The 12386-nt window shown below is 36.2% G+C and overlaps 1 protein-coding gene across 4 annotated transcripts in view; it reads left to right on the top strand.

The window, feature by feature from the left end:
• ATF7IP (activating transcription factor 7 interacting protein) overlaps positions 1 to 12386 on the top strand; it is a 124788-nt gene that overhangs the window by 103656 nt on the left and 8746 nt on the right. For all 4 annotated transcript variants that reach the window (XM_025930107.2, XM_086714019.1, XM_086714018.1 and 1 more), the window contains exons 10-14: positions 165 to 229; positions 2142 to 2220; positions 4510 to 4665; positions 6316 to 6498; positions 12265 to 12377. In XM_025930107.2, the coding sequence (XP_025785892.2) occupies positions 165 to 229; positions 2142 to 2220; positions 4510 to 4665; positions 6316 to 6498; positions 12265 to 12377 (596 nt within the window). The remainder of the gene's footprint in view (positions 1 to 164; positions 230 to 2141; positions 2221 to 4509; positions 4666 to 6315; positions 6499 to 12264; positions 12378 to 12386) is intronic.

Genomic DNA, 12386 nt, shown 5'->3' with positions numbered 1-12386 from the left:
TTACTGTAGCAGTGGTCTATGAGAGAGTTCATTTGCATATATGACATGTTGACAGAAAAAAAAATAATTGGAGAAAGTTACATGAATTGTTGCATATAAAACAACCAACCCTTTTACGTTCTGTAGGTGCTTTTAAAATGGCTTTTTTTTTTTTGACTCCTCAGAAAACCAGACAAACAAAACAATAGATGCTTCTGTTAATAAGAAAGCAGCTGATAGCACATCACAGGTAAGATTTTTTCCTTCTATTTCAAAGTAAAATTCCAGTTATAGTCCTCAGGGATAATGGATTTCCATCAATTTTTTTTTTTTTTTAACGTTTATTTATTTTTTGAGACAGAGAGAGACAGAGCATGAACGGGGAGGGTCAGAGAGAGGGAGACACAGAATCTGAAACAGGCTCCGGGCTCCGAGCTGTCAGCACAGAGCCTGACGTGGGGCTTGAACTCACGGACCGCGAGATCATGACCTGAGTGGAAGTCGGCCGCTTAACCGACTGAGCCACCCAGGCGCCCCTCCATCAATAGTTTTTAATACAATGAAAATTATTCTAAGTTAATCATACTTTTCAGACCTAGAATTTCTGTTTTTGTATTTCAGTTTCTACTTTTGAGATTGCTTACTTGTGCATTCATTAATATTGTATTTTCCTTCATTTCTTTGAACTTTTTTTTTTTTAGAGAGGGGGGAGGGCAAAGAGGGAGGGAGGGGAGAGAGAGAATCCCAAGCAGGCTCCACACTCAGCCCAGAGCTTGATGTGGGGCTTGATCTCACAACCCTGAGATCATGACCTGAGCCAAAATCAAGAGCTGGTTGCTCAACCAACTGAGCCACCCAGCAACCCCTCTTTCAACCTGTTTTTTAAAGCTGCTTTTAAGCCTTTGCTGAATTCAACATCTGGTTCTACTTGGACTTATTTTCTGTTGACTCTCTTTTGTCTTTAGTTGGGTTCTTTTTTACTGGGCTTTGCATGGTTAGTAATTTTTGATAAATTTAAAATTTAGAAAATTTTGAAAAGTGGACCTTATAAAATACACTGCAGCAAGTGGATTCTGTTACATTCTTTAAGGATTTAAGAACTTTTAGTTTTGGATTTTAGATTGTGGTGTGTGTTGACAAGTCATTTTCAATGAAGTCATCATCATAGAAAGATTTAGAATTACATCATTACCTTCGGATTGGGCCTGAAGTTTTTAATGTCAAGGCATTGTTTCCTTTAATTTTGTGAAGTCTGAGTTTTGCAGTTTTTAAAAACCTTAATCATTTGGAGCTGATCTCAGTATGGTATAAAGTAATTATGATTAGCATTTATTACACAGCACGTGTTATGCCTAGTGTTAAGCTCTTTCTATGCATATTTGGATTAGTCCTCATAACAGATCGCATATCCATACTTTGGAAATTGAGGATATTACCTTTTAACATAAATTTACATAGCTAATATGTGTCAGAACTAAAAGATGCCATCGGTCTTTTTGACTCAAAGATACTGGTTCTTTAGGTCTGTGTTGTACTACTTTCCTTTTTTGTTGCTATTGTGGAGTTAAAAAAAATTGTTTTAATTGCATTTCTAATGATTTGGGACAATGGGTTGACTTTGGTCAAATTGGATGTCAGTTAATAGTATAGCACACCATATCTTATCCTACCATGTAAAATTTTTAGGGAAGAAACATAGGTCATTTTGTGTAACTTAATTCTAGCTTTGAAGTTGCTTTTGGCACTTTGGTGAATTAATATTGGTATTAATATTAGTGTAGTAAATAATATTAATGTAATGTTTGTAGAATTCATCAACATTTTAAATGTTGGAAAATATAGTGTTTGTGTTTAATCACTTACCAATTAAAGTACCTAATCACTTTAATAGCTCTATGCAATTGACAGATTTAGAGAAAAAAAAAAAAACAACTTGTAGAATTTCTTGTGAGAATGTTTCACAATTATTTTTTATATGACACATGTTATGAGTATTCGGGGATCATTTATCTGACAAACTCTTTTTTTTTCAGGTAGTGCCTTTTAGGGGGGGTCCAGATTGAACCAGGCTACTCATTTATTCTAGTTGCCCCTTAGTATTTTAGTTTTCCTCTATGTCTTCTAGAGTTTCCTTTGCAAAATACAGAAATTTTGTTTTTCAGAGTGGAAAAGCCACAGGCAGTGATTCGGGTGGTGTCATTGATCTCACAATGGATGATGAAGAGAGTGGAGCTTCACAAGGTACTTATAAGTAATGGTACCAGTACCAAGGAATGCTTTGTAGCATTTTTTTCTCTTAATTCAGTATGATAATCAGTGAAGACAGATATCTACAGCATTATGCTTGATATATTTGTATCTATGTTAGAAAGAGAGTTTTGTATATTAGAATTTAAAAATTGAAATCTAATCTTGATGAATATGAACAAAGCATAGAGAAAAACAGAGCAGTTAAGAGACTGTTTAACTTCTAGAACACTCCTCTTTTTATATCTTATTTCACTTGATCTTTACAGTAACCATATAATGCCTATTTTATAGTTGAGAGTAGATTCAAAGAGAACAAGTCAGAGTCAATTAGGGAGCTGGGGATCAAACCCATGTCCTCTGACTCTAAATTAAGTGTTCTTTCTGCATATGTATGTGTGTGCACACATGCACATTCAGGTGCCCTTTAATGTAGGTACTATCACGTGTGTATACATTTAATTCTGGTTATTTGAATTAATTTTCTTTATTTAGTATTATATAAACAAAAATGAAGGTGATGTTAAAAACCTGCACACCAAATTCTTCAATATTATTTTGAGTTACAGTGTTTAGAAATTACAACCAATATTCTTAGTTATTCTTCTCCAATGTTAATAGGTAATCTGAATAAAAAGTTCAGTAATTAGGGGCGCCTGGGTGGCGCAGTCGGTTAAGCGTCCGACTTCAGCCAGGTCACGATCTCGCGGTCCGTGAGTTCGAGCCCCGTGTCAGGCTCTGGGCTGATGGCTCGGAGCCTGGAGCCTGTTTCTGATTCTGTGTCTCCGTCTCTCTCTGCCCCTCCCCCGTTCATGCTCTGTCTCTCTCTGTCCCAAAAAAATAAATAAAAAAAAGTTGAAAAAAAAAAAATTAAAAAAAAAAAAAAAAGTTCAGTAATTAAATATACTTGGAGAAATGCTGAATGAAACAAAATTGTATGTTTTTTTTTTCCTTTTATACAGACTTCTCTGAGCTTTTCTATGCTAATCTATAATTTTTCCAAGAGAAATTCAAGATATAAAGTATTTCTCAAACTTACTTGCACAACTATTCACAGACATATCTGCGAAACTGTGTGGTGATAATTATATAATGCATATGGAAAAACTAAGATAAGGTAGTCGGCTAATTGTTATGTTAAAGACATTAAATTTAAAAATCACCTAAAGTTTAAATATTTCAGGGAATAAGATTCATTGGTTTTAGGAAAACAAGCTGATTATTATGTGATAGGAAGTCAATTTTTTTGTATAACTGATGTAAAATTGGAAGATTTATGCCATCATTTGTCAGAATTGAATTCATACCACTATGATTATTGTTTACATAAAAGGTTTCAAATTATTTGCATTGATTTTTCTTTTTTTTATTTTTATAGACAAGTCTAAATATAATGAATCCCTAGAGGACAAAATAAATACTTGTTATTTTTTAGAGGACACAGTTAGGGCTGATTCTAAAAGTTTTCAGTGCTCTGACTGCTCCCTTTCTAGCATCCCTGCCTCATGGGGCCTTTTCCTATGGCCCCAGCTTTGCACCTTCAATTTTTCCATTGTACCGTCCTCCCTCCATCAGGACCCAATTAACATAGCTACAGCCTTAAATTTTATTTACATTTTAGTGCAGAATTCCTTAGGACAGAAATCAATGGGGATCATTTTGGATAGAGGGCTTTTGGTTATACTCTTTACATTATGCCATATAGTGGTTACCTAGTATTTAAGGCTTGTTCTGAGATGCAAACATTTATTCCATAGGCTATAGAAGACTTTTTTTGAGATTAGACACTATGTGTATCTTATTTTAAAGACTGGGTAGTGTAAATAAGCAACCATCTGTCTTATCAAACAAAAGAACCTAAACAACAGTAATTGGAGTTCAAGATTGCTGGTGAAAAGCTCATTGATTTATAGGTATTTGTTTAGGAGATTGTCCTTGATAATAGATACATAGATATATATGAATTAGGAAATGAAATTACTCTGATTGACATGATATTGTATTGAGTTCAAAAATAGTATTCATTCATAAGCAAATGTAAGATTATATCTCTGTAAATGTGAATTAGAAGATGTGATAGAACCAACAGTGAATTATTTAAGGTTGTGTTGTGGTGTTTCAACCTAGCAAATATACACATAATTAAATTGGAAATAAATTGTTTTCTTAGTGGTAATTGTAACTGAGGGGCAAGCAAACACAAAATTCACAAATACGAGAAGAACCTGTATTTCTGATTTTTTTTTCTATCAGTAATCACAATGTCTCACTTTTAATTAATAGACCCGAAAAAGCTAAATCATACCCCTGTGTCAACCGTGGGTTCTTCTCAGCCTGTGTCTCGACCATTGCAACCCATCCAGCCAGCACCACCTCTTCAACCATCTGGGGTGCCAACAAGTGGACCATCACAGACAACCATACATTTACTACCTACAGGTAGACTTGCTGAATCATTGAGTTGAAGCTTTTAGTTTTGCCTCCAGTGAAATACGACTATGGAATTAAGTGGAAAGAATAGACAGCAGATTAAGGATAATTTTCTGTTATTTTGAAGACAGTGCATCTTTTTGAATGGAGTGTAACTTAGTTTTGCTGACCATCTTAAGTAATGGCACTGATATGGAGTGGTTATAAAGAAGAAAAATTGTATATGTCTTTGTCATCTGCCACTGTAAGCAGCAGAAATGAATATAGTTTCTCTGGAAGGGATGGGTGTAATGATTTGTTCTGGTTATGACCTTGAAGTAATAAGTGACTGATGAAATAAGAAATTTTAAATGATTCTTAACTTGAACTAGTTTTAACTGGCCTAACACTATCATTGGGAGATACATACCAATATTTTACTGACTGCCTTTCCAGAAGTTATAAATCTGACATTTTCAAGATGTACCCTAGATCTCCTAAACTGTTTGAAAGCCAATCAAGATGGTTTGCCTTCTTTTTTATAAAATGGCCCATCATTAAAGATTTATCTGCAAAATACTTAAATAAGGACTTTTCTTGTTAAGGAAAACATTGAGTTCACATGGAATTTTATCTAGTGAAATCAAAGTGTAAGTCATGAATTTAGATAACTTAGAAGAAATCTCAATTATGCAAACAAATCATATGTAGTATAGAAAATAAAATGGGTAATAAAGAGATGAAGAGATAAGCATTCCTCCTTGTATACTTTCTTCCCCTTTCTCAAAGCTCACATTGAAAGTTCAGATGTGTAAAGACTAAAGACTTTAGTAAGTAAGCCATTAGTAAAGAAAACCTTTTTATCTTTGTCATATCCACTGTTTACCTACAAATTTATTTTATAGAATGCATTTTTCCATATAAAAGTAGATTTATTATTTTTATTATATAGTTAATGTGTGATCATTTGTAAAATGTGATAGTAATTCAGAGAGTTATTAACAAGAAAATGTTAACTCCTAAAAGTAATTATTATAGTTCCATGCTGTCGGTGAACATTTAGGACTTTTTTGATAGATATATGTTAATATCACTCAAGGTATGAATGTTCTTTGGAACATAGATTAGGAGGAATGCTGGAGTAGAGAAGGAAGAATTCTGTATTTTAATTGATGTTTTATTGTTTTGAATAAGAGATGGCTCAGTTCACCTAAAGAAAATTGTCAGTAATAATAGCTAGCCAGTTTCGTGAACTGTGAGTATACAGTTACTCTTGGGTTTATGCCATTAGCAGAAAGCCTAAAGGGGCCCAAATCCCACTCTACTAGGAATAATTAAACATTAAGGAGTGAAAATTTGCTGTTTTAAGTCACTCCCTTAAGATCATGCTCTTAAGTCTTTATCTTCACGTGCTTATTACCTAGTCAAACAAGAGTGGGAAAGGCATTGGGCATGGTTGAGGCAGCCTTTTCTTCTGAAGCTTGGACTGTAATAATAGTGTTCTTAATTTTGGTTGGCTTTACTACTTTTATCTTTCAAGATTACAAAAAGAGACTGTTATCTGTATTTCTGTCTTTATTATAGTTAATTAGATTTTGTACAGCATTCATTACAATTAATACTGTTTAGTTAACATAGAACTTAACTGCATTTTGATATGTTTTCTCTGCTTTTCATTAGCTCCAACCACCGTGAATGTAACACATCGGCCAGTAACTCAGGTGACCACAAGACTCCCTGTACCAAGAGCGCCTGCAAACCACCAAGTGGTTTATACAACTCTCCCAGCACCACCAGCTCAGGCTCCCCTGCGAGGAACTGTTATGCAGGCTCCTGCTGTTCGGCAGGTCAATCCCCAAAACAGTAAGAGACTCTTTTCTTGTGTAGGGCCCCAAGTTATATGTAGTTCTGTAGCATTTAGTTGGCTTGTATTGACATTAGATTTGAGAAAAAAATGCTTACAATATCATAACAAAACTAATATTAAGTTTTTTCTTCCCTTTGGAGACTTAACCAGAAAAATTGGACGTGTATATTATATGATTTGTGCTCCAGGTGTTGTCTTCAATTTAACTGTATTTATGGTTTATACTCTCAAAATACTCTGTTTGATACTGGTCTGTACTCTGTTAAGAGATACATTGCCTGATTAAAGTGGGAATGATCAATTGTGGCTTGGCCCAGATAATGGAAATAATGGTAAAGAATAGCTTCCAATGAGAGAGTCTTAAAGATATGGAAGGTGGCTGAGAAGTAAAAGATCAGAAAATGTTAAAGGAAATCTATTGTTTGCGTGCACATGCACACACACACATGTGTTTATATACATATATACATACAGATACATATTTTATATATATATATTATATTTGGTAGTAAAATATATTGTGCATATAGAGGTTTATATACAAAGCATATGTAAAGTTTATTATTATTTTTTTAATGTTTTTATTTTATTTTTCAGAGAGAGAGAGAGAGTATGAGCAGGGAAGGTGCAGAGAGAGGGGGCTGCAGAGGATCCAAAGCAGGCTCTGTGCTAACAGCAGCGAGCCAGATACAGGACTCAAACTCATGAACCATGAGGTCATGACCTGAGCCAAAGTTGGACGCTCAACTGACTGAACCACCCAGGCTTCCCAAAAAAGCAGCTTTATAAAATTTAATAACATGGGCATTTTTAAATGCTTTTTAAAGAAACTGTCATTATTATGTGATGATTTCCAGGAGAAAATAAACTAAGCAGAGTTTCTGGTTCACAGTTTGGCTTCAGTTTTCTCCAGCTTACAAGAGCTTTTTTCTGGGAAATCAGTACGGTCATGAATGAGTTCTGGGAAACTGCGCTCACCATAGTCAGGGTGCCAGGCAGAACTATAGGATAGGCCAGGAACTGAGTATATGGCAGGAATGTGGTCCAGGCAGTAGGCAACTAAATTGTCTAACAGATATATTCAGAACAGTTCATCCTAAAGCAACAGAATGCACATTCTTTTTGAGTGCTCATGGAATGTTCTCCAGAATAGATCACATACTGGGTCACAAATCAGGCCTCAGCTAATGACTCAACTAATGTCTTAGATCACACTATGCATATTTTCAGACTACAATGCTATGAAACTTGAAGTCGACCACAAGAAAAAATTTGGAAACACCACAAATACATGGAGGTTAAAGAACACACTACTAAAGAATGAATGGGATAAACAGGAAATTAAAGAAGAAAAAAAATGCATGGAAGCAAATGAAAATGAAAGCACTACAGTCTAGAACCTTTGAGATGCAGCAAAAGTGGACGTAAGAGGGAAGTGCATAGCCATACAGGTCCACCTCAAGAAATAAGAAGTCTCAAATACACAACCTAACCTTATACCTAAAGGAGCTAGAAAAGGAACAGCAAATAAAGCCTAAAGGCAGCAGGAGAAAGGAACTAATAAAGATTATGGTAGAAATAAGTTATAGAGAAATAACAAGAAAAAAACTTCAGTAGAACAGATCAACAAAACTAAGAGCTGGTTCTTTGAAAGAATTAATAAAGTTGTTAAACGCCTAGCCAGACTTATCAAAAAGAAAAGAGAAAGGACCCAAATAAATAAAATCACAAATGAAAGAGGAGAGATCACAACCAACAACACAGAAATACAATTATAAGATAATATGAAAAATCATATGCCAACAAACTGAGCAATCTGGAAGAAAGGGACAAAGCTCACAAACTACCAAAACTGAAACAGGAAGAAACAGAAAATTTGAACAGACCCATAACCAGCAAAGAAGTTGAATAACTAATCAAAAGTCTCCTAACAAACAAGAGTCCTGGGCCAGATGGCTTCCCAGGGGAATTCTTCCAGACATTTAAAGAAAAGTTAATACCTATTCTTCTCAAACTGTTCCAAAAAATAGAAATGGAAGGAAAACTTCCAAACTTGTTCTACAAGGCCACTATTACCTTGATTCCAAAACCAGACAAAGACTTCACTGAAAAAGAAAACTATAGGCAATATCCCTGGTTAACATGGATGTAAAAGTTCTCAATAAGATACTAGCAAATTGAATGCAACAGTACATTAAAAGAATCATTCACCACAATCAAGTGGGATTTATTCCTGAGCTGCAAGGGTGGTTCAATATTCGCAAATCAATGTGATATACCACTTTAATGAAAGAAAGGAGGGGCACCTGGGTGGCTTAGTCGGTTAAGCATCCGACTTCGGCTCAGGTCATGATCTCCCAGTTCATGAGTTCGGGCCCTGCATGGGGCTCTGTGTTGACGGCTCGGAGCCTGGAGCCTGCTTCGGATTCTGTGTCTCCTTCTTTCTCTGCCCCTCCTCTGCTCACACTCTGTCTCTCTGTCTCTCAAAAATGAATAAAACAGGGGCGCCTGGGTGGCGCAGTCGGTTAAGCGTCCGACTTCAGCCAGGTCACGATCTCGCGGTCCGGGAGTTCGAGCCCCGCATCGGGCTCTGGGCTGATGGCTCAGAGCCTGGAGCCTGTTTCCGATTCTGTGTCTCCCTCTCTCTTTGCCCCTCCCCCGTTCATGCTCTGTCTCTCTCTGTCCCAAAAATAAATAAACGTTGAAAAAAAAAATTAAAAAAAAAAAATGAATAAAACATTTTAAAAAAGAAAAGAAAGGATAAGAACCACACGATCCTGTCAATAGATGCAGAAAAAGCATTTGACAAAATACAGCATCCATTCTTAATAAAAACCCTCAACAGAGCAGGGATCGAGGGAACATACCTCAATATCATAAAGGCCATATACAAAAGGTCCACAGCTAATACTATTCTCTATGGTCAGGAAAAAGACACGGGTTTCACTGTCACAAAAAGAAATAAAGGAAATCTAAATTGGCAAAGAAGAAGTCCAAATTTCACTATTTGCAGACACCATGATACTCTATGTAGAAAACCCAAAAGACTACACCAAAAAAAATGCTAGAACTGATACATGAATTCAGCAGTCACAGGATATAAAATTGCTGTATGGAAACCTGTTGCATTTCTATACACGAATAATGAAGAAGCAGAAAGATAAATCAAGGAATCAATCCCATTTGCAACTGTACCAAAACCCACAAGATACCTAGGAATAAACCTAACTAAAGAGGTAAAACATCTGTACTCTGAAAACTGTAGAACACTTATGAAAGAAATTGAAGGGGACACAAAGAAATGGGAAAACATTCCATGCTCGTGGATTGGAAGAATGTCTATACTACTCAAAGCACTCTACACATTTAATGCAATCCCTATCAAAATACCATCAGCATTTTTCACAGAGCTAGAGCAAACAATCGTAAAATTTGTATGGAATCACAAAAGACCCTAAAGGGCCAAAGCAGTCTTGAAAAAGAAAAGCTAAACTGAAGGCATCACAATTCTGGACTTCAAGCTATATCACAAAGCTGTAGTCCTCAAGACAGGGTGATGCTAGCACAAAAACAGACACATTGGTCAATGGAATATAATAGAAAACCCAGAAATGGACCCACAACTATACATGGTCAACTAATACTTGACAAAGCAGGAAAGACTATCCAATGGAAAAAAGACAGTCTTTTCAACAAATGGTGTTCAGAAAACTGGATAGCTACATGCAGAAGAATGAAACTGGATCACTTTCTTACACCACACACAAAAATAAATTCAAAATGGATCAAAGACCTGAGTATGAGACAGGAAGCCATCAAAATCCTAGAGGAGAAGACAGGCAGCAAACCTCTTTGGCCTCAGCCATGGCAACTTCTTACAGATACATTTCTGGAGGCAGTAGAAACAAAAGCAAAGATGAACTATTGGGACTTCATCAAGATAAAAAGCTTCTGCACAGCAAAGGAAACAATTGACAAAACTAAAAGGCAGCCTACAGAATAGAATATACTTGCAAATGACGTATCTGATAAGGGTTAGTATCCAGGGGCGCCTGGGTGGCTCAGTTGGTTAAGCATCAGACGCTTAGCTCAGTTCAGATCTTGATGTCAGGGTTGTACAATCAAGCCCTGTGTCGGGTCCACACTGGGTATGAAGCCTACTTTAAAAAAAAAAAAAAGGTTAGTATCCAAAATCTATAAGAGCTTACCAAACTCACCACCCCGAAACAAATAGTCTAGTTAAGAAATGGGCAGAAGGCTTGAACAGACCTTTTTCCCAAGAAGACATCCAGGTGGCCAACAGACAACATGAAAAGATGCTCATCATCACTCATCAAAACCAGGATTAGATAGCACCTCATACCTGTTAACAACAAATATCGATAAGGATGTGGAAAAGGGGGAACCTTCTTACACTGTTGGTGGGAATGCAGACTGGTACGTCTACTCTGGAAAACAGTATGGAGGTTCCTCAAAAAGTTAAAAATAGAACTACCATACAACCCAGCAATTGTACTACTAGATATTTACCCAAAGGATATAAACATACTGATTTGAAGGGGTAGCTACACCAATATTGATATTATTGGTTATCAATAGTAGCCAATTTGGCTATCAACAATAGCCAACAACAAAAAGTGGAGAAGCCCAAATGTCCATCTCCTGATGAAAGGACAAAGAAGATGTGGTGTACGTGTGTGTGTACACACACACACACACACACACACACACACACACTGGAATATTACTCAGCCATCAAAAATAATGGAATCTTGCCATTTGCAACAACATGGATGAAACTAGAGTGTATTATGCTAAGTGAAATAAGTCCAAGACAATTACCATATGATTTCACTCATGGAATTTAAGAAACAAAATGATTTACATATAGGGGAAGGGAAGAAAAGAGAGAGGCAAACCGTAAGAGACTCTTAACTATATAGAGAGCAAACTAAGGATTGCTGGAGAGGAGGTGGGTGGAGGATGGGCTAAATAGGTAAAGGGCATTAAGGAGGGCACTTGTTATGAGCACTGGCTGTTATCTGTAAGTGATGAGTCACTAAATTCTATTCCCGAATCCAATATTATACTGTATATTAACTAACTAGAATTTAAGTAAACGCTTAAAAAAATAGTCTGCTTCTGTTACCATAATATATGTCAAAATAGTTTTCTGTTCAGTGAATTGAGTATCCTCAGCTGTTCAGCATGGCATGGACAGAAAGTGAGGGACCTCATTAATATACATCAGGGATAACTTACAGTTGAGATTTCTGTCCTAGTTGAAAAGATGAGACAGCAGAGATATTTTTGAAGACAGCTTCAATTTGTCCGCCATTAGAGTTACACAGCTCCGTTCTCGCTTTGCCTTCTACATGTGACATGCGACTGTGTTCTACTATTCTAGGATTTTTTCTCATAGTCCTCTTGGTAGGGATTCCATTTATTTTTCTCTTGTGTTAGATCTCCTGTTTCCTGTATCTCCCATTTTCCTCCTTCTTGATTTTCTCTCTCATAATTGGTGGCACACGTCTTCGAAGGACAACTTGAGAAAGTAGTTTTTTTGGTTGCTTGCATATGGGAGAATTTCTTTCTCTTCATGTTCAATTAATTCTTCAGTTGAGTATAGGTTTCTAGGTTAGAAATATTTTTCCTTCCAAATTCTATAAACAACACTTTGCTGGCTTCAAGTGTTTAGTCAGCGTTTTACCAGATTTAGAATAGATTTCTAGTTTTATAAAAGCCTTAATTTTGTTCTGTAGGTGTCACAGTTCGAGTGCCTCAAGCAACTACATATGTTGTAAACAATGGACTAACCCTGGGATCAACAGGACCTCAGCTCACAGTGCATCACCGGCCACCACAAGTGCATACTGTAAGTGTC

Source organism: Puma concolor, chromosome B4 (genome assembly GCF_028749965.1).
Source record: "Puma concolor isolate L17-30 chromosome B4, mPumCon1.1.hap2, whole genome shotgun sequence".
In the NCBI taxonomy this organism is placed as follows: Eukaryota; Metazoa; Chordata; class Mammalia; order Carnivora; family Felidae; genus Puma; species Puma concolor.
This window is presented reverse-complemented; position numbering and strand designations above follow the sequence as displayed.